Source organism: Carlito syrichta, unplaced genomic scaffold, assembly GCF_000164805.1.
Source record: "Carlito syrichta isolate Samal-C Ts95f unplaced genomic scaffold, Tarsius_syrichta-2.0.1 Scaffold154501, whole genome shotgun sequence".
In the NCBI taxonomy this organism is placed as follows: Eukaryota; Metazoa; Chordata; class Mammalia; order Primates; family Tarsiidae; genus Carlito; species Carlito syrichta.
Genome location: NW_007098597.1, coordinates 502,291 through 525,059, shown reverse-complemented (window position 1 = coordinate 525,059; position 22,769 = coordinate 502,291). Strand labels below are relative to the sequence as shown.

At 41.1% G+C, this 22,769-nt stretch overlaps 1 protein-coding gene across 1 annotated transcript in view; it reads left to right on the top strand.

Annotated features, from left to right (window-relative positions):
* The window catches only part of FREM1 (FRAS1 related extracellular matrix 1), a 169,169-nt gene that overhangs the window by 62,693 nt on the left and 83,707 nt on the right, over nt 1-22,769 (top strand). Inside the window, exons 11-16 of the mRNA XM_008050952.2 lie at nt 6,408-6,604; nt 7,326-7,416; nt 8,700-8,867; nt 14,370-14,578; nt 15,818-15,911; nt 20,189-20,441. Coding sequence (XP_008049143.1) covers nt 6,408-6,604; nt 7,326-7,416; nt 8,700-8,867; nt 14,370-14,578; nt 15,818-15,911; nt 20,189-20,441 — 1,012 coding nt within the window. The remainder of the gene's footprint in view (nt 1-6,407; nt 6,605-7,325; nt 7,417-8,699; nt 8,868-14,369; nt 14,579-15,817; nt 15,912-20,188; nt 20,442-22,769) is intronic.

The window sequence follows — 22,769 nt, the reverse complement described above, 5'->3', positions numbered from 1 at the left end:
TTTTGTGTGTGTCAGTGAGCATGTCTATATTGTAATACTCTGCTATTATCATTAAACTCAATTTTTTAAGGAATTTAAATGATCGTCTAGTCTATCTGATGTTTGCATCCTCAGTTTGGGCAAGTATCTAGTCATTTCCTACAAATAAAATATATTTAAAGTATTCAACAAAATCTGTAACTTTCAACTGTTCACCTCAAAGTCCAGATAAGAAGGTTACTTTAGGGTAGCTCTGTGATTAAAAATTTTCATGGGTTTGATTTATCTTGATGTTGTCACCTAAGCACAGATCAGCAGTGCCAACAATAGTATTCACAATACCCAACTTGAAAATGAAGAGAATTCCTTTGTAAGTGGTCATACAAAGCAAAACTAAAACATGGTTAAGCTTTTTCTACGATATGAAACAAGACGAACATCACCCAGGCCACCTGCAAGTTGTGCTCCATGGGGCTAATCATTTAACCCCTCGGAGGCTGTTTTTTCCCTCTATACATTTGGAATAATAATCATGGTCATTAGAGTGAAATATTGTCAGGATCATGTAGGATAGTGAGTAGCACTGTGAGTACTCAATACTTAGCAGGTGCTTAATCAATGAATTCTCTGTATTTTTTTCATTATTTTTACAAAAGTTTACAACATGTTTACTATTCATAATGAAGCATTTCAGTGTTTAAAAATTAAATCCAGTCATCAAAATAAAGAAACACAATGACAGTCATTTCTCTACTCTCCTGGAGTCTGTGTCATGATTTTTTTTTTTTTTTTTGTTTTTTTTTTTTTTTGTTTTTTTTTGAGTTGGAGTCTCACTCTGTCGCCCAGACTGGAGTGCAGTGGCCGCTCCCGGCCACCGCAGCCTCGACCTGCTGGGCTCCGGCGATCCTTCCGCCTCAGCCTTCCAGGTAGCTGGAATTACAGGCATGCGTGACCACGCCCAGCTGATTTTTTGATTTATTATGGAGATGAGGTCTCGCTGCCCAGGCGGGTCTCGAACCCGCGGGCTCAGGCAATCCACTCACCTCAGCCTCCCAAAGGCGCGGGATTACAGGCTGAGCCACCGAGCCCGGCTGTGTCATGATTTTTTTTTCCCCCCAATTATAGTGTTTTGCTAATCTACAAAGTTCAGAAATTCTCTATGGGACCTCCCAGCCATAGTGTGGATCAGTGAGGCTCCACTTAATTGAAAAACTGGATTTAATAAGGAAACAATAGTTATTGTGCCTTCAAAGAGACCATTTTCCATGCTAATTTATTCTCCAGTGTGTTCTTTGTATAAAAAGAATGTACAAGCATGCTTTTTTGTACCGCTATAGTAATTCTTGGTGGGCACATTTTTCAACATGCTTTATGATTGCCTAAGTTGTTCAATCAATTATTGTGTGTGTGTCTGTGTGCGAGAAAAATCCCATTTTAACAAACTCCGTAGAGAAATAAAACATTCTCAACGCATTGAAATTTGGTTGTACCAAAGACATTATGAAACACCCAATCCCAGGCAAACAGTGGAAAACTAGTGCTCGGACCAACTGCTGGGCTCTTGTTCACTGGTTTCTCCCATGTCCCTCCAGGTTACTTATGGCCACAGACTTGTAAGGAATCAGAATATTAAGTGACAAATCAGTATACAAAATGATAGAGCCCGACCTTGACCTTCAGATTCAGGTTCACAGTATGATCCTCCACTAGCTGGCAGCTGACTGTGTTGTAGGCGTGGGTTCTTAATCCTTTCTCTGCCCTGAGATTTGATTCCTGCTATTTCTCACCCCCAGGAACTACTTCTGATGTTGCCTTTGCCTACTGGCTTTCTGCTCTGACTTGTGATATGTGCGTCCCATAGGTGCCTGCTCATTTATCTGGCCATGTTTAATTCCTTCCTCCCTTCCACTTTGCCCCACAGGCTTTTGTGGCATTTGCTTCCTTTCTTTCTCCATTTCCTAGTCCTCTTTCTGCATTTTTCTTCTGTCCTTATTTTTCACTCTCCATTTTTCTTCTAATGTCACTTTCTCCTTGCTTAAGATCTCTTAAAGCTTAAGCTCTATAAAGCCCCTGATCAATTAGGTGAAAGAAGAAAATATTTTTCAAAACCAAATTGAGTGAACAAAGCTGTCTTTGTTTTGTGCTGCTACAACAGAATACCACAGACTGGATATTCTGTTGTTTATAAACAGTAGATGTTTATTTGGCTCATGGTTCTTCGAGACCGGGAAGTTCAAGTTTAAGACTGAGGGGCTACATCTGGTGCAGGCTTTATTGCTGCATCATAAGATGACAGAAGGTATCACTCGGACCAGAGAGAGAGCAAGAGATCAAACTTGCAGTCTCAAGCCCTTTTATGATGAGCATTAATCCATTCATGAAGATGGAGCCCTTATAACCTAAACACCTCCCATTAGGCTCCACCTCTCAACCCTGTTGCATTGGGGATTAAGTTTGGGAGGACGTATTCAATTCATATCAGAGGCTTTATTTGACAACAGCCATGGCAACCAAGATAGAAAGTGCTCATGAGGGTGTTTGGGCAAAGACCCATGATGCCAAGCAGAGTACCTTCTCTAGACAGAATAAGTAATAGCTTTCTTGAACCAAGCATGAATTATTGTAAAAAAAAAAAAAGAAAGAACACAAGAAAAATGTGATGATAAAAGCTGTTTGGCAAATCCTGCCTACCTTCTACCATGACAGAAACCCGTAAGTGTTCTTTCAAGTCTTGAAATTACAAACAGGGTATGTTGATGTATTCAGTTAACAAATGTTAAAAAATACCTCCTATCTATAAAAGCAAGTGCTAGATGTTGTGGAGATTAAAAGGTGAATGAAATATTTATGAGCACCTACTATGTGCCAGATATTTTAGCTGCATAGTGGTATTTGATTCTTATAACAACTCTGTGTAGTTGGTTGTATTATGCCTAACTTACAAATAAAAAAATTGATGCTAAGAAGTGAAGTAAGTTGTTTAAAATTAAATAGTTGCTAGGAAGTGGTATCCTTAGACTTTAGTTATCTGTTTACTGTCAAATTCCTTGTGATTTGCACTATATCATGATGCTACAATTATACATCTTTCAATCTGGGAAAGAGACTGACATGTAAACTAATTAATACAAAATAATGGAGTATGTTGGTTGAGGAATGCCTTAGTTCATTCATGCTCCCATAACAAAATATCTGAGACTGGGTGTAATTTATAAATAATAGAAAATTTTTTCTGTAAATAAGCTACCTGTCCCTTTAAAATGATTGCTTTTCTCACATACATAATGCATTCATTCCATCCCAACAGCCACCAAAGTTTTAACTCATGCCAGCATCAACTCAAAAAACTGAAGTCTCATCTAAATATCATTTTAAGGCTGGGATCATGGCTGTAATTCCAACACTTGAGGCGGCTGAGGCAGGCTGATTGCTTGAGCCTGAAAGTCCGAGACCAGTCAGGGCAATATAGTGAGACCTCATCTCTAAAATAAAAAATATCTATTAAAAATGAAAATAAATATATTTAAAATCAGATGAGTGAAACTCAAGATACAGTTCACCCCAAGACAAACTTCTGCTCTAGTTATTAGCCTAAAATCACACAAGTTATATGCCTCCAAAATACAATGATAGAACAATTATAGAATAGACATTCCCAATCCCAAGGAGGGAAAAAGGAAAGAAGAGAGGGTTAACTAATCCCAGTAACTAAACCCCATTAAGTCATGAGGCTTGAGACTAATTCTCTTTGACTCTATGACTGACATATAAACTAATTAATAATACAAAACAATGGAGTAAGTATGTTGGTTGAATAATAAATATGTTGGTTGAGGAATGCCTTAGTTCATTTAGTGGACAGTGGATAGTGGGGTAAGCATTGAACCCCCAAGGCCCAGGCAGTCCCACCTTTTTGGCTTTGCTGGGCACAGCCCACGTAGGAGCTGTCAGAGGTTGGAGTTGTATGCCTGCAGCTCTCCCAGGCTGGAGCTGCACATTGGTGACTCTACAGACGTCTGGGACAGCGTCAACTTCATGACTGTTGGGCACTGCCCTAGTGGGGACTTTCTGTGGCAGCCCCATCCCTGTAGCATTTCTCAGTCTGTGTCTCAAGGTTCTCATAGGCATCCTTCAAAATCTAGGTGGAGATAGCCACACCTCCAGCTCTAACACTCAGTGTGCCTGTAGCATTGGCACTGTACAGGTGACATCAAGGCTTATGGCTTGTGCCTTCCAGAACAGTGGTCTGAGCTGCTCCTGGGCCCACTTGAGCCATATCTCAAATGGTCAAGGAGTGTTGCACCAGGATGCAAGGAGCGGAAGCTTGAGGTGTTTTGGGGGCCCTGGGTCCCTCCTCTGAAGACATTCTCCCCTCAAGACTTTGGCATTCAGGGCCTTGGATGAGAATGGCAGCCTGGAAGAGCTCCAGAATGCCTTCGGGATCCTTCTTCTATTGTATTGATAAATAGCTACCGGATTCCTTCTGTTCATGTGAATCTCCTTATCAAATGGGTACTTGGCCACACCCTTGGTAGTGTTTCCTGGACTTGTATTTTTCTTCTTTATATGGCCAGGCTGAGAGCTTTCCAAATCTTTAAATTCTACCTCCCCTTTAATTCATTTATCTTTATTCACATCTTACTGTAAGAAGTCAAGAAAGGCCATGCAGCCCCCTCAGTGCTTTCTTTAGATATTTCTTTTACCAGACATCCTAGTTCATCACCCTTAAATTCTGCCCTCCTCGAAGGACAAGAATACAGACATAATTCAGCCAAGTTTCTTGCTAATTTATAACAAAGATGGCTTTTCCTCCAGTTTCCAATAAGACACTGGTCATTCTTCATCAAAATGGCCTTTATTATTGTCTATATTTCTACCAATATTCTGATCACAGCCTCTTAAGTAGTCCCTAAGAAGATGGAGGCTGCCTACAGTGCTCCTCTTCTGAGCCCTCATCAGAATTGCCCTTCACAATTTCTTCATGGCAATCTAGGCTTTTTCAAACCTGTTTCTCCAAGTTCTAGTCTCTACCCTTTCCCAGTTCTGTTGCTTTCCAGTAAAGCTACGTCCACATTTTCAAGTGCTTATTATAGCAGCACCCTACTCTCAGTACTGATTTCTGTCATGGTCTATTTGTGGCTGCTGTGACACAAAATACCTGAGACTGGGTGACATAGAAATAGTAGAAACTTATTTCTCACAGTTTGGAGTCTGAGAGGTTCAAGACCAAGGTGCCAGCAGGTTCAATGTCTGGTGAGGGCTGCTCTTTGCTTCCAAGGTGGTGCCTTGTTGCTGCATTCTCTGAAGGGAGCAAAAGGCGTGTCCTCACACAACAAAATGAATGGAAGGTTGAACTTATGGCCTCAAGCCCTTTTATAGGACATTGATTCATTCATGAGAATGATCTAATCACTTCTTAAAGACTTCACCTCTTAATACTCTTGCATTGGGGATTAAGCTTCAATATGAATTTTAAAGGTCCTCTGACATTCAGACTATAGCAAGGGCTAAATTAAATTCAGGAACAATGAATTCCAGCTAAAAATTGGGGAAAATTTCAAGAGGCTTTAAGGGTGAAACAGACTCAGGTTGCTGGGGGAAACAGCAGAAAAGCTTTCTAGATAGAAGAAACAACGTGACCCAAAGCATAGAAGTCGGGTGGAGGACTAGGACTGGTCTGTTATATGTAACTAGAGCACTGAATGAATATTTAAAGGTGTGAAAGATAAAGATTAAAAATAGACTGTGGAGGGTTTTGGATGTCATGTGAAAGCATTTGAAAAATGCTATCCTTCCTGAGCAGTTCTTTAAGATTTTTGAGGAGGCGAATTAACTGATTTGACTTGTAATTTATTTTTAAGATAACACTAGAGGTATGAAAAGTCTAGATTAGATATCGTAGTGAGGGCTGACAGAAAGCTGTTGCAATAATATTAAGAAAGAAATTATGAGAGCTAGGCCAGTAGCAGTAGAATGCTTGTGGATGGGTATAGAGTGTGGTCACTGTATGCAAAATGTCATAAGTAGAAACTCGAGAATTGGTGATGTGTTATATGTGGGTGAAGAAGGAGGAACCAAAAGTTATGTCAAGGTTTCTAAAACTGATAAAGAAAGCACAAGTTGTTGGTAGAAGCAAGAAGTATAAATAAAATCAAGAACATATTTTGTGTCTTATGTGTCCATTCCACAGCACTCGTGAATGGATTAACTATAATCATGATAATTATTTCCTTAAAAGATAATATTGAGTGAGTAAAGAATATTCCATTTTTTGGCTCACACTCAATAGCTCCTGAATTATTTTGGCAGAAGTATATTACACATGGCAGTTTTTGAAAATGATCTTAACTGTGACGAGGCAATTGTGGGATGTTCTCTTTGAAGTTTTCATGTCATTTCATATTAATAGTACAGTATTTTTATTTCAGGTGGTAACAATCTATATCACTCCAGTGAATGACCAACTTCCACAAGAGGCATTTGGAGTTTCTCGACATTTGGTTGTCAAGGAAACAGAGGTGGCCTACATAACTAAGAAACATCTACATTTCGTAGATACGGAATCATACGACAGGGAGTTTGTCTACACAATAACAACTCCTCCATTTTTCTCCTTTAGCTACAGGTATCTGAAGAGTCAGCATTGGGCTATCAGTTCTAGTATTGGGTAGTTGAAAATGACAATAGCTAATGCAGTGGTCAAATCACTCCATTGGTTAGACGTGAAATTATTCTCAGTCCGGTATTTAATTTGATTTCAAATGTATTTCATATCTCTCTTCCAAGTTATGTTAATTGCTGAGTGACCTGTAGCTTATAGTATCTTCAGCATAGGTTGGCTTAAAACAGGCTTTAATCACTTTTTTTCTTGAAGACAATGCATATTTTTATTTTGAGTAAAATTTATTGAGATCTTCATAGCATTATTTTTGGACATTACTGCCGTGAAATGGTTATCTTCTATTATCTCAATCCAGAAAAGTAGCATGAATATACCTTAGGCTAATGTCATGTACCTGACAGCAAGGACTTTTTTTATTTTTTTAGGATGAGTATAACTGTTCTCTTTTATCCTGTCAAAGTAAGAAATTCTGTACATACCTTTTGCAGTCATGATGAGGATGGTGTTGATGATATCAGGCTTAAGCTAGATACTTCCAACATAAAGAGAAAATATAATGATGGACCATCTGACTTCTTCCTATAATGAGATCTTTTAGGTTTTGAAAATCTGGTTGTGAGCTATTTTATATATATATATATATATATATATATATATTTTTTTTTTTTTTTTTTTTTTTAAACCTGGAAAATTAGCTGATGTATCCTCCTGTATTTCTTTTTAGACACTTGGATGCTGGGAAATTATTTATGGTGGATAGCATACCAAAGCTAACCAAAAATCCTACAGCCCTGGGGCTGAGGTCATTCACTCAGGTATGATGATATTCTAAAATATTGACAGATGTGATGCAAGTGAGCTCTGAAAAGATATGGCATGCCCAGTGCTGCATCTGAAAATGTTGGCCTTTGACGTCTGCCACTAATGCTTGACGTCGTTATACTTTCTGCTTGCGCATTTCCATTAAGCGTGTGGCATTTCTTTGAAAGTAGTTTCTCAAGTTGGAGTTGATTTCACAATCTTTGTGTCATTCCACATAGCCTTTTGTATCTTTCTGCCACCAGGAGGATTCTGATTTGGAGACCTGGTGTATATGTTTTTATGCCACCAAGTTCAGTTCATTTAATATCCTATTATATGAATTTCCTAGGACTATCATAACAATGTACCATGAATTGGGTGGCTTAAGATCACAGGGACTTATGGTCTCATCGTTCTGGAACCTAGAAGTCTGCAATTAAGGTGTTGGTAGGGTTATGCTCCTTCTGAAACTCTGAAGGGAAATCCTTCTTTCTAACTTCTGGCGATTTACCTGCCATTCTTGGCATGCCTTGACTTGTAGATGCATCACGCCAATTTCTACCTCTGTCATCATATGGCCATCTCTTCCCCGTGTGTCTGTCTTCTCCTATTATAATGACACCACTGATGATGGATTAAGGGTCCACCCTCTTCCAGTATGACATCATTTTGACTAATTGCATCTTCAATATTTCCAAAAAGATCGCATTCTGAGGTACTCAGGGTTAGAACTTCAGCATATCTTTTTTGCGCGGACACAATTCAACCCACAACACTTCCTGCCTTTCAGTATCCCTTACCAACCTTTTCCCTACTCCGAAGACTCTTCTCTGAAGATCTCATTGGAGCCACAGTAATGGTGGTAGCATATAACTCTGTGATTCGGGGCTAGTCATGCCTAATTTCACTGTAGTTGTGAATGAATATGTCAACTCCGTGTGATAAGTGCTATTATTTTATCCATTTCACAGCTAAGGAAACAGAGGCCTAGCAAGTGAAAGCAGCGTGACCAATACCCTCCATCTCCCCTAGGGTGGAGCTGGGTTGAAATACAAGTCTTCTGTCTTTCACAGAGTTGACTGGTCTCAAGCTCTTGGCATATTAACTGAACTCTTTTGACCTTTTCCTTCTTGATATGTAGAAAGAAGAAGAGCTTTTGGGACTCTTCATATTGACGATGGTGGCGTTCACAATGTTCAATATCAATTAACATGATGGTTCTGTTGTATCTTGATCTCTGAACGTTTCTGATCCTTGCAAATCAGTACCCACATGTCCATCTCAATTTGCGTTCTAGCACGCTGTCAACCACATGAAAGTAGCCTACATGCCACCCACGCAAGATATCGGCCCTCATCTTCAACACGTGCAGTTCATATTTTCTGTTAGTAACCAACATGGCGGCACTTTGCATGGGCTCTGCTTTAACATTACGATTCTCCCAGTAGACAATCAAGTTCCCAAGGTATGTACACATTTGATATGGAGGATGAAAAAGAGCAAAAGAAAGGAAAGACTTGAAGACTTACTAGAAATGGTAACTTTTCTTTAGGCTATTTTTTTTTTAATGTAAAACAGAATTTTCCAACTTCAGAGTGGAGCAGGGGAAAGAGGTTCTGTACTTCCCATGGGATTTTCTGCATAAAAGGTGAGGTTTTTCCAGTCGCTAAATTTGGCCTTGTTTTCAAAGCATTATCAAAATCTTTTACTTCCTTTTCTTGTGGCTGAGTTTCATGTGTTCATCAGGGGATGGGGATTAAATTATGGGTCTCTTAGCAACCAGAAGGACTTATTTGCTCTCACCACAGCCCAGCTATGCTGCTCTGTAATCTAAAGAAGCTCTTTAATTTTCCAAAATGAATTAAGATGGACTCTTCTATCCCACTGTGTCTCACTGCTTAATTTTCATGTAAGCCTTAAAGGACTTGGGTCTTTCATTAAAACTGACCTACAAAGGCGGTGCTACTATAAGTACCCTGTCTGTGAGGCTGGGATTCACATTGAGACTTTGTTCCATTTATATGCTGTCCCCCTACTCTGCTCAGAATGCTAGACTTAATTGGTGTGACTATTATTGGTCTCCTTTTTTTAATTTTTAATTTTAAAGATGTGGGGTACAATTCAGGGCTGGGTATACAAATGTGCATTATGCAGGCACCCTTGTTGATGAGGTGTAACTCCCCTTACCCAGCAGGTTCCCACTACTGTCAAACCTTTTTTTTTTTTTTTTTTTTGAGTTGGAGTCTCACTGTGTCATCCAGGCTGGAGTGCAGTGGCATGATCTTGGCCACTGCAGCCTCGACCTGCTGGGTTTAAGCAATCCTTCCACTTCAGCCTTCCAAGTAGCTGGAACTACAGGCGTGTGTTACCATACCTGGCTTGTTTTTTGATTTATTGTAGAAACAAGGTGTCACCAAGTTGCCCAGGCCGGTTTCCAACCCCTGGGCTCAGGCAATCCTCTTGCCTCGACCTCCCTTTTAAGCTCCCAGGCTAAGCCACCGCTCCTAGCCAAACCTTTTCTTATAGTTTTGCAATAATTGATCGAGGTCCGTTTATGAGTGAGAACATGTGATACTCAGTTCTTTGTTTCTGTGATAGATCACTCAGTATTATAGGGTCTTTCTCTCTCTCTCTCTCTCTCTTTTTACTTTAAAAGTAGAAACACAAAATAACATAAGCCATTCATTATGGGTCAGGCGGGGCCAGCGACTATACCTGCCTCATTCCTGAGGAAAGAGGTCACCTCCCTAGGTACTTGCCTGGATATAGCCGGCACCAGTGTTCTATTTCCTGGTCACTCCTCACCGTCTCTATACTTGCCCAAGGTTATGGGACAGAGGTCTTACCTCGAGGGCCCAAAAGGCTTACCCAACCCATGGGAGTGGTCTGATGAGTCTAAGTAGTATTTTCAAATGATGAATTGGGTTAGGTCAGACCCACCGGGGGTGTGGGTGTCTGGTGTGCGATCTGATGCTACGAGAAAGATGCAGAGAATTGCACAGAAATTGGATGAGAAAATATAGCTTATTTAAAAACTAAATGAAAGAGAGAGAGAATGAGAATGAGAGAAGAGAGGAGATTCACCTCCCCAAGATAGGGGAGGGGGCCAAAGCTTAAGAAAACATGGCCTGGCCATAGCTCAAAAAGCACAGCAAGGCAATGGCGGCTGGTTGCTCCTGGTTGAGTCCTTGTAATCCTTCCCTTTGTTGGGGGAAGGTCATTAAGGTGATTGGGTGGTGGTCTCCTCCACATCATCACGAAGGGGCAGGTAAGCGCAGGTTCTGAGGTCAGGTGATGGTTCGCGGACAGATGAGTGAGTTAGTCACATGATTGCTGCCATGGTGATGGGGTCTGTCAGTGTCATGAAATTCACGCAGGGCTGATTAGGTTAACTTGGGTCTTATGGGTAGAGGCATAAGAAGAAATAGAAAATAGAAAAGCTAATTAGTACAAACAAACTGGGGAGGAGGGTTGCAAAACATCAATAGCTACCTCTGAGAAACCGGTTCTATCCTTTTTTTTTCTTTTTTTTTTTTGAGTTGGAGTCTCACTCTGTCACCCAGACTGGAGTGCAGTGGCCGCTCCCGGCCACTGCAGCCTCGACCTTCTGGGCTCCGGTGATCTTTCCGCCTCTGCCTTCCAAGTAGCTGGAACTACAGGTGCACACTACCACGCCCGGCTTATTTTTTATTTATTGTGGAGATGAAGTCTCACCAAGTTGCCCAGGCAGGTCTCGAACCCTCGGGCTCAGGCAATCCACTCACCTCAGCCTCCCAAAGTGCTGGAATTACAGGCTGAGCCACCGAGGTTCTATCCTTGATTAGTGATTAGAGGGTAAGTTAAGTGAACTGTTAGAAAAAGCATGAGATTTAGGCAATGTTAAAATGGCTGCTCATTGAGTATATTAAATCCACGCTGTGTCCTTTCAAATTGTCAATGTTTAAAGATCAGGAAATTTCCTGTCAAGGCAGTTTCCTGGCTCCTCTTGAAAACTTGTAAACTCTAGCGATACTGAGCCCAGATACTCTACAGCAGCTGTTGGACAGGGTGTGATATTCAGCCCTGAAAAATCCCTACCCAGCTCACCACACTCATTTATATATCACTGGCTGACCTTCCACTTCTGTGAATTTGCAATCTTTGGTAGAAGACATGCCAAAGAGCTCACACAGAGGAGTTTAAACTAGCTCCATTCTTTGATACCTCCTCTATTAAGGACCAGATCATATTTCCTGTGGTGAAAATAGTTTAGAATACCTATAGAGTTAACCTGATTTGGTTTTATTCACACCATTCTTTTCTGTGTATGAGCTATAGTCCCTGAAATATCCTGGTACCTAAAGAAGCCAAAGCTTTTTCCAGGACAATCGTGGAGAAATACTCTTGTGTGCCTCTTGATGAATGATTTGAGAAGAAAACTAAAAAGGATCAAGGGAAAAGTTACCTTCGTTTGAAGGTGGATTGAATAGTTATGTGGATTGGAGCTAAAGTGACAGAGTGACTCCCCTAACCTTTTTTTTTTTTTAAACAATAGATGGAGCAAATTAAAAAGTATCTTTAAAAAATGAGAATATTAGAAATAAAATTAAATGAGCAGCCTCAGTGAAATTAATCACAGGCACGGTTCCCTGAAATTCCCACAGACAGCTGGTTGAGTGATAACCATTAGAGGATGTTGACACCATGCTAACCTAAGTCCCACGAACCTACGCATTGGGTCTGGGCAAGAACGAAAAGGTGAACAATTCACGAGTGGGAGAAAATTAGCTTTACGCTTTTATTTTTTGAAAGTTGAACTAAAACATATATTTTAAAAATTATTTAATGTAGCAAAAATATATTCCTTGAAATACTGGAAACTGAAGATTCCATATTGGGATACTAATTTGATCCAACTCAGAAAAATGAGGCTGGCAAACATGGACCTTGGTTCAAAGATAATACTCCTCTCTAAATAAGAGCTCCCTCCCTTCCCCCCTTCCCTCCCTCCCCCCTTTCCTCCCCCCTCCCTCTTTCCCCAATTCCTTTTTTCTGCTACAAATAGTGACAATGTGGGTTTGGTAAAGTGGGAGTGAGACCTTGGGAACCACTGAGTCCAGAGTGATTGTAGGGAGAGAAGTCTGTTGTTTCTATATTTTCCTTTGCAGGTGGAAGTTGATCAAAGAGTCGAGGGCAGCTAGTCTCAGAGTTGTAGGCCTCCTAATTCCCTTGATCCAGGGGGCTGCCCTTGGTGAGCCCAAATGCCCTGGGCAGCTGTGGCCTGGAGTTGTGGCTTGCCCTGTCCCTGGCGGGCTGGAGACAGAGCCGGCTCTTGAGTGGAAGCTGCAGACTCAGCCCTCACTTCCCTTTCCTTTGCCCATGGGCTGTCATTCCCTCCTTCCCCCCCTCTCCCTGAACTCTTTTCTCAGGGAGCAGGTGCCTTTCTAGGAGCAGTAGCTGCTGAGAGAAGTTGCTGTTTGGGAGAACACTGTCCTCCCATGGGCTGGGCACTCACCCCAGACCACCCTGGAGGAGCCCCGGGAACCCCTGATTGGGGACCTCACTGTACCTGGCTGCTTTCACCTCTGTGTAGTAATGCAAATGTGGGGAGATGATAGGTTAAACAAAGGCAGCACGTTTTCCTCTTTCGGGATCTCAGCACCTTCAATATCATCAGCTGTACCTTATAAATCTCCAGGGCGAGAATATCATCCATAACTGTTTCCTAGACTTATGTGACCATAGAACACTTCTTGCCCGTTCTCAAGGTGGTAATAACATATCCCAAGCCGATCAGGCACGGTGGCTCAAGCCTGTCATCCCAGCACTTTGGGAGGCTGAGGTGAGAGGATTGCCTGAGCCTGCGTGTTCGAGACCAGCCCAGGCAACTTGGTGAGCCCTCATCTCTACAATAAAGAAAAAATTAGCTGGGCGTGGTAGCACAAGCCTGTAGTTTAGGCTACTTGGAAGGCTGAGGTGGCAGGATCGTCCGAGCCCAGCAGGTCGACAATGGGGTGGCTGCAAGCATGTCATGCACTCCAGCCTGGGCGACAGTGTGAGACTCCAACTCAAAAAAAAAAAAAGGAAAAAAAATATCCTAAGCCATTCTAATTTGCTTTTTACTTACAAGTAAGTTGTTAGTTGAGCCGCGCGTTTTTCTATTATAGAAAATTATCTTTAACATTTAGGTCTAAAGTTTGAATAAATCTGTCGCTTCTAGAATCTTTCATTTTCCTGCTCTCTCTACTTTCATCTCCAAAATACTCACTGTGGCTGAAGCTTAAAAGCATCAATCCACTTCTCAAGTCTTTAAGAAATTTTAGGGTGAAAAAGAGATGAACCCTTTCCTTCGGGGGAATTTGACATAGGTTTTGTTTATTTTGTAGACTAAGGTGTATGTGTAACAAAAACAGTGGTGGGCAAAGGGCATGAGAATGTAAGTTATTATTTCCTCAATTTAGCACCATAGAAAGTAACCAGTTTGCTGATTCTACTACACAGGCTCTGAGATAAATAAAATGTAGATTCTTTCAGGTGTATAGATCTGCCTTGCTTCTTTATATACATCAATGCTTAGAATTGGAAATATCTGGTAAAAAAAAAAATTTTTTTCCAGCCAAAATGTCTAGCTGTGAACTTATCCTCTTACCACATTCTTGAAAAGTCATTGACATGTGAAGATGGTACTGGAAATGTTACAGTGAATTTTTTAAAAAAGTTTTCAAGCAAAGTTTATTTAGGAAGTGAGAGAGAGAGAGAGAGAGAGAGAGAGAGAGAGAGAGAGAGAAGAGGAAAGATTCACCTCCCCAAGGTAGGAGAAGGGGCCAAATCTAAGAAAAACATGGCGGCCATAGCTCACAAAGCCACATGGACACACCAAAGCTTAACAAAGCAATGGTTTGTTACAGTGATTTAATGAACTCTGTCTTCAGGGGTGCCTCCCAGATCACAGCTTTGAATGTTTCTTCCCTTCCTTCCTTCTTTCTAGGTATCCACCAGCCCTCTGAAAGTGGTCGAGGGAGGTCAACGCATCATCAGCACAGAGCACATTCTGGCTTCTGATGGGGATACCAAGCTGGACACTCTTTACTTTTTCCTAAGGGAACTGCCTCTGCATGGAAGGGTGGAGCTGAATGGAGTTCCTTTAAGCACGGGGGCCACATTTTCTTGGGTAGACCTTTGTACCCTAAAAGTTAGGTTAGAACTTTTTGTAGCTTTGCTCTCTCATGATTTCGTTGCTTATCTGGATCTCTTATGAGTAAGAGAAAGAAGTTTGTTCTATTCCTTCAGGAATACCAGCATGCCACTGAATACTTTCAAGAGTCAGCTGAAAATTAGAAATGATAGGTTTTTTTCATTTCCCTCTGGACATTCTTTTTCCCTCTGGCTTGCTGTACCAGTGGGGATGACTTTATGGAATTTGAACAGCAAAAATTAATTGCCATGAATATTAAACTTGCTGCAACGGCACATATCACAAATGGTTACAGTCAAAGTAGATAAATGGAGAGTGAAATAATCTATGAGGCTAATCTACATAATTGAACTTGGCTCTAAGAAGAGCCAATTTCATAACCTAGGAACTCTAGATGATAGAACTCTGTTGATCAGTTTCCTTAGGGTTACCTCTTATTTCATTCTACTGCAGCAAGGATTTATAGGCAAACAAGTAGGGCAAGCTGAGTAAGTAGGGCATGGAGTAGTACTTGGGATTCTAATGGTCAGAGATAGAGCGATCTCTGGCCTCATGGTCCTACAGTAGTTCCCCTCACCTTAAGGTCTTTTGTTCCCTCTAACTAATACAGTTCTGTAGGAAACTTTTCTACAAATTATAGTAAAACAACTTATCTGGAAAATGATGCAAGCTATTCAAAAGCATCGGTCAAGTAGACAGAAATATTGAAGTCTAGTTATAAATGGGAATTTTGGCTCTTTTGATAAAAAGTGGTAGGAAGTATTAGGCATCAAATGCTTAGTTCCACACTTGACTAGAAAGTTGACTGGGAACTAAGATTTGTACAAAAGACAACTGGTTTAATCCTATAGTTTAATAGGAGGCTGAGATAAGGAGATTGCTTAAGCCCCTCAAGGCTGCAGTGAGCTTTGATTGTGCCACAGCCCATGTATTCTACAAGCAAGCAGACTTACATAAAATATTAATAGTTCCCACTATCACAGTGGCAACTGAAGGATTGGTTTTTGATGTAAGGACAAATTATAAGGCATATAACACATTTTTTTCAGGGTGGAGCAATTTTACATTCAAGAATGCAACGAGTAGCTAAATATGTGACTTCACAATCATGCTGGTTTTGTTATTGTTATTTATTTATTGAGTGAGCACATGGTCAAAGCCTTGGATGCACTCGTGTCATGCATCTCAGTTTACTCTCACAATGTTCTTGAAAGATTAGTGAACAACTATTATCCCCGCAGGTATCAACATGATGGTTCTGAGATTCTTCAGGATGTCATAGGCTTGGAGGTTACAGATGGCACGAATTCGGCAGAATTTGTCCTGCATGTTGAAGTGAGTAGAATGTTTCCTCCCTGGATCATTGTCTTGATCTGTTTTGTGCTGCTACAGCACAGTACCAAGATTGGGTACTTCAGTAATGAACAAAAATGTAATTGGCTCATGGTTCTGGAGATGGGAAGTCTAAGATCAAGCAGCTGTGTCTGGTAAAGGCCTTCTTAATGTGTCACCCGATGACAGAGGTGCAAAAGAGCAAGAAAGAGCAGATCAAACTCACAGGCTCAAGCCCTTTTATAATTGGCATGAATCCATTCATGAGAATGGAACCTTCATGACCTAAAAACCTCCCATCAGGGTCTACCTCTCAACACAGATACATTGGGGATTAAATTTCCAGTGCATACTTTTTGGGGACACATTCAAACCATAAAGGTCATATAGAAATAAAGCATCTTATTGGAAACCTTTCAGGGTCCTGATACAACTTGAAACACACGGACCCCAAAGTGAGGGGATACCTGTTTACATCCTTGTATGTCTCAGGCCAGGCAATAGAGTTCAAAGGTATGCTGGGGAAAGGACCACACTGTTCTCTCTCTCCAATCCATTTAGAGATAGGATCGCTCCTATTTAATCCTATTTGATCCTATGTAATTTACAAATAATTGATTCCATGTATAAGTTATTTCTAATATTTTTGAACTGTAACACTCAGAAATATTTATTTAGTGGTTGGACAAGTTGGACTAGCATCACTGGGGATTTCCCTGTTTATGAAAACAGCTATGCATGCCTGTGTATAATGTCTTTTTGGGAAGTCCCGTACCATATAGTCCTGGCATGAGGTGTCTGAGATCATATTTTCCCCTTTTGACAAATAAAGAAAAATCTGCACGTAAAGGTTGAGTATATGCCCAAAGGACTTACGGGAGCCCTTGGGTTTCTCTGTTGAGTGGCCACCCAAATCCGTGAGCATAATTCACAGAGTTTGTAGGTATTTATAGTTAGTAACTAACTATAAAGCCTCCAGAAAGCCTGCAGAAAAATTTATTATGTTCCGCGAAGAGCCGCTAGTTATTCTCACTGAACTAAATTATTTCTCTTTCTGTTTGAATTTTGTGAGACCTTTGTGATATTATTAGTGTTTGTAATCTATTTAAAAATTTTTTAAAATTTAAAATATGTGGGGTACAATTCAGGGTTAGGTATACAAATATTCATTATGCAGGGACCCTTGTGGATGAGGTGTGCCCCTCACTCCTCTGGCAGTTTTCCACCACTGCCACTCTCTTTCTTACAGTCTTATGAGAGTTGTTCAAGGTCCGCTTATGAATCTATTTTATAGTAACTACTAAAGAATGTCCACATACATCTATTCCCTCAAGAAGCAGGGAAGGAGTTATCCCCATTTAATAACTACAGATACATCCAACCAAGAAGTTTCGACAACTTGCACAAAGTCATTAACAAGACAGTGTAGACCTGGGCTGGCCCCTTTGTTCCTTGTTACCTAGGCCAGTGTTCTTTCTACGTGCCACTGCCACGCTTCTACCAAACAGGTGATTATAACATTCACACTTGCCAGCAGTTCCCGCGTGCCTCTCTGTGCCAGGCACGCTGTAGAAGTCCTTCCTTCCTTCCATTTTCCCACTGAGTCCTCATAATGGTCTTTGAAGTCTGAATGAAGAGCAGTATGGTATTTCAGTTTCAGAAAGGACAATTTTCTTTCTTGGCAGACCTTCACATAGAGAGAGAGAGAGCTTTTCTGAGTTACTTTGTTTCCAGAAAAAAAAAAAAAATCAGGGCAAAAAAACCACCCAATTCTATCTTCCATCCACGATTATCTTCTTCTTACTGACAATAAGCTGTACATTTTGGGGAAACAATCTGTTTATTACTTTTTTTTTTTTTGAGTAGGAGTCTCACTCTGTCACCCAGGCTGAAGTGCAGTGGCTCACCACATCATGGCTCACATAGCCTCCACCACCAGGGCTCAGGTGATCCTTCCACCTCAGCCTCCCAAGTAACTGGGACTACAGGCGTGCTACTACACCAGTTAATTTTTTTATTTTCTTGGTCAAGTCGAGTTCTCACTATGTTGCCCAGGCTGGTCTCAAACTCCTGGGCTCAAGCAGTCCTCCCATCTTGGCCTCCCAACGTGCTGGGATTACAGGCATGAGCCAACATGCCCGGACTGTTTATTGTGAATTTTTAAACAAATGAGAATAGTTTTAAAAAGTTATATAGAGGCACCGACGATTTTTGGACAACTGTTTTGTATTTTTTTTTTTTTTACCCACTAAGAATGTTCTTAATTTTATTACCTTTGGACTTCATTACTCATTTGAAAGCTGAAGCTCTTTTGCAAACTACAGCAAGATGGTCATCATTGGATTTATTGATGATACTCCTCAGAGTCAAAACAGTACTAGAGAAGACCGTTTATGAATTCACTCAGAGGATTTGAACAAAGATACTTTTTCTTAATAAGCCAATAGAAAAATAGAGGATAGTATATGCTTTTTAAAAAAGCTTTGATTAATTAACTAAGCCTTGGGCTTTCATCGCCCCTTCTTCTAGCCACTAAAGGTTGTGTCAACATAATTTCAAGTTTTTTTATTGTAGAGTTGTTAGCCTGTTCAAATAGCAGGGTAGGCTGGGCTTGGTGGCTCAGCCTGTAATTCCAGCACTTTGGGAGGCCGAGGCGAGTGAATTGCCTAAGCCCACGGGTTCGAGACCAGCTTGGGCAACTTGGCAAGACCTCATCTCAACAATAAGTAAAAAATTAGCCGGGCATGGTAGCGGTGCCTGTAGTTCCAGCTAGTTCGAAGGCTGAGGCGGAAGGATGTCAGGAGCCAGCAGGTTGACGCTGGGGTGGTTGTAAGCGAGCCACTGCATTCCAGCCTGGGCGATGGAATGAGACTCCAACTTACAAAAATAAATAAATAAATAGCAGGGTAACCAGGACATACATACTTAGTTACATTCACTGATTCATTTATTCAACATGTATTTAATAAGTGCCTTCTATATGCCAAGTCTTGGACTAGATGCTTGGACTATGATAAACAAGATAAACAAGGTTCCTGTTCTTCTCAGAGTTACAGGCCAGGGATGAAGACAGGCATGAAACAGATTATCACCAAGACAATTAATCGATTAAAATGCAGATGGATTCTGCAAATAAAATGGGATACTGAAAGAGAGTGAATAATAGCAGCCCCTGAATTCGCTGAGTGGTCAAGGAAGGCGTTCCTGAGGAATCCACATGATAACCTGCAGGGGAGCGCACCCAGCAAAGAGTTGGGGACAGAGCCTACCGGGTAGGGGCAAGAAAGATGGTTCCAAGACCTTGTGATGATGAGGAATAGATGTTGGGGTGAAAATGGGGTGGGGTGAAAAAGGCAGCCCATGGCAGGGGACGAGGCCAGAGAAATCCTAGGAAAAACAATGGGAAGCCGCTGAGGTGTCCTACAGGGCAGTGACTTAAAAATCCACATCCTAAAAAAATCACCTTGCCTGAGCATTGAGGAAGAACTGCAGGACTGAAAGGCAGACTTACAGCACACACTGAGTTGTGGCTGTGAACTGCGAGGATTGTCCTTCCCTCCTGTTCAGAAGATGTGCTTTTCCAAATTTCTACACAATCTTTTTAAATTCTGAGAGCCAGTGTGATGCCATGTTGCTTTTCTTTCCTTTTCACTTGGAGCTTTATTTTCATGAGAGAGGGAGAGAATCAAAAAAAACACCAAACATTTTGTCAAGTTGAAACCTGGCATTGATTGAATAGTTAACGGCATTTCATATTTAACTCAAACTGTTTGAAATGCAGCTGCTGCTTATTATAAGTCCAGAGAAACTTCCTGGGTGGCAGGAAGTTGAGGGTGGAGGAAAGCTTTGTAATCACAAGTAATTTGAAATAAAAATAACTTTGATGCAGTAAATGTAAATGTATCAGACCACAAGGACCAGATTTCTTCGGGAATATGTGCGAATTTAACGAAGGAGAATGGGGGCTTTGATGAAGAATGCTTTCTATTACATTTATGTTTTGTCTGTCTAGGAACACATGAGAGTTCTGAGTCCCAAACTGTAACAATAGTCCCCATTTCTAGCTAAAATATCTCTCGCGTGGGGCATTCCTTGCAAGATGGTTTATATGGGAAAAGTTAAAAGACACAGACTTCTTGGCCAAATTCCATGGCTATTGTTTCAAGTGTCAGGAAGATCGAGAATACCTGCCATTCTGACTGAGCAACGAGTTACCAGTTGGGCAATTTGTCATTTCTTTCTTTTTCTTGAAAACCTGCATTTTTTTTCCCCCTGCCTAGGTATTCCCTGTAAATGACGAGCCACCAGTCCTAAAGGCTGACCTCGTGCCCACAGTGCATTGCTCAGAGGGTGGAGAGGTGGTCATCACCTCCGAGTATATCTTTGCCACTGATGTGGACAGTGATGACTTGAAACTGATGTTCATGATTGCTCGAGAACCTCAGCATGGAGTGGTGAGGAGAACTGGGGTCACAGTGGATCAGTTCTCTCAGGGAGATGTCATCTCAGGGGCCGTGGCATACAAGCACACAGGTAAGTCACAGCATGGTGACCAGGAAGGGAATGCTAGCTACATGGGAGCCTTAACTGCGCTCCTTACTGGTGGCTCCTATAGTCAGTCTTGATGCTGCCGTCCATTAAAAAAAGGAAGCAGCCACATTCTATATCCCATATTGCCAAGAGTGATCACCACGTATAGAAGTATTTCGGATGCCCTTAGTGTACTGACTATCCAAGAATAGAGAAAGGGTTGGTGTCCCTTGCTACTCTGTGACCGACACCACCACACGGGCCTTCTATCCATCCTGTGAATCTCTTCGTCTCCTTTTTGGGTTAACTTATAGATGACTTATTTGACCATCATAGTTTATGAATCCGTAAATTATAATAGAAAAGCCTGAGGTAAGTTCCCTAAGGTCACTAAATTGTGAATTTTGACAGTTTGCAGATCCCCAACCAGCTCCTAAGAAGTTTGTTTTTTGAGTTCCTGAAGAGGAAAGGTGATGTCTTACCTTTTGTATGACCACAGCACATGATGTGGGCATACAGATTAGATGTAAAGAAAATGCTTGTTGACTAGCACTGTGTTACGTTTCCGGCATTGAATTATGATGTCACCCAGGTGGCATTTGTTCCCCCACATAAAGCGTTACACTAAAAATCTATTAATTTTTTTTTTTTTTTGAGTCGGAGTCTCCCTCTGTCGCCCAGACTGGAGAGTAGTGGCATGCTCCTGGCCACCGCAGCCCCGACCTGCTGGGCTCCAACGATCCTTCCGCCTCAGCCTTCCAAGTAGCCAGAGCTACAGGTGTGCATGAACACGCCTGGCTAATTTTTTATTTATTGTAGAGATGAGGTCTCGCCAAATTACTGGAGCGGGTCTTGAACCCACAGGTTCAGGCAATCCTCTTGTTTCGGCTTCCCAAAGCGCTGGGATTACAGGCTGAGCCACTGAGCCCAGCCAAAATCTATTAATTTAGCATCTGATCTCTGCAAGACATAGCACTAGATACTGAGCTACAAAGGAGTATAATCCAGACCCTGCTATGAAGGACTTGCAACTTAAATGGGCAGATAAAACTCATTCATATGCAAAGATGACAGTGTGACACTTCACATCACCTTTCCCTCTCCCCTTGGACATCTTCTGAGGTCTGGGTTGGGGACACCTCCTTGTCTTGGTAACAGTACCATGTATTTCCTCCTGTGGACTTTTACTGTGCTCTAGTACAATTTCTTATCTACTCACCTATCAGTCTTTTTAAATGGCAAATCGCATGCAGGAATGGTGATGGAGTAAGTAGGACCAGGTGAGTGTAAGGGAATACGAGCTATCAGAACTCAATTCATTTTCTTATTTGAAGAGACACAGAGAATTCAAGCAGTGAAGTGGGGCAAGAACTCAAGGACAAGTGATGGAAATAGCTAAGGATTAATTTGGAAATGGGAGAAAACATTTGGAAATAATATTTTTCATATGTATTTTGGAAAACAATGATTTCTTAGGATACCAGTTGTCTTGTGGCCAATTAGCTAATAAGGGACATTGTAATAACTTCACTAGACATCTTTTTTTCCTTAAACAGTGTCTCTCTAGCCTTTCATCTTTGTTTAGTCTTAGGAAAGGTGTCATTGGTTATTTCCTCGTCCTGCGGAGGAGAGTCCATGTGTTCGATGTTTCCCAATGTCTCTCAGAAGTTCACAACTAGGTACTTCTTGTTGGTTTCCCCAGTAGATCTGAAATAAACTAGGAGGGCAGGGGTCCAGAGACCAGTGATTCTTGTTTACCACATCATTTTAAAGTCTTTGGCAGACTCATGCAGGTAAATTAAGGGTGAGAGGACTCTGTCTTCTTTTCCAGTGTTTTGTTCCAAGTGCTAAACAACAGCTGTACACAATTCTCAATCTCTTCTAGTGTGGTGGCCATGTGAGGGACTGTTAGCTAACTTTTCCTTTTCCTAAGACCTACTCGGACCCAGGGGCAAATTATTTCAAATGGAGCGTTTTGGTTATGTTGCTAGGTTAGAAGAAATACTGTACGCAAGGGATGGCTCGTGTTTAAATGTTATGTTTTCTTGTGTTCACTCAGTTACTCAATTGGTAGGTATTCAGCACTGTGCTGGGATCAGTATAAAGAACTATAGTATTGCAGGAACTGGATCATTGAGTTATTAATATTTGGCCCTGCTCTTCCTTCTACGTGTTGAGTATAAAAACTAGCTGTGAATACATTTATCAGCATTATTTGTATTTGCTTTCCATAATTATAATGATAATACATGCTCATTGCCCAATGCTTGGAAAGAATGGAAAAGTACAGTGAAATTTTTAAAAATTGCCTCATTACATCTCTCAAAGATA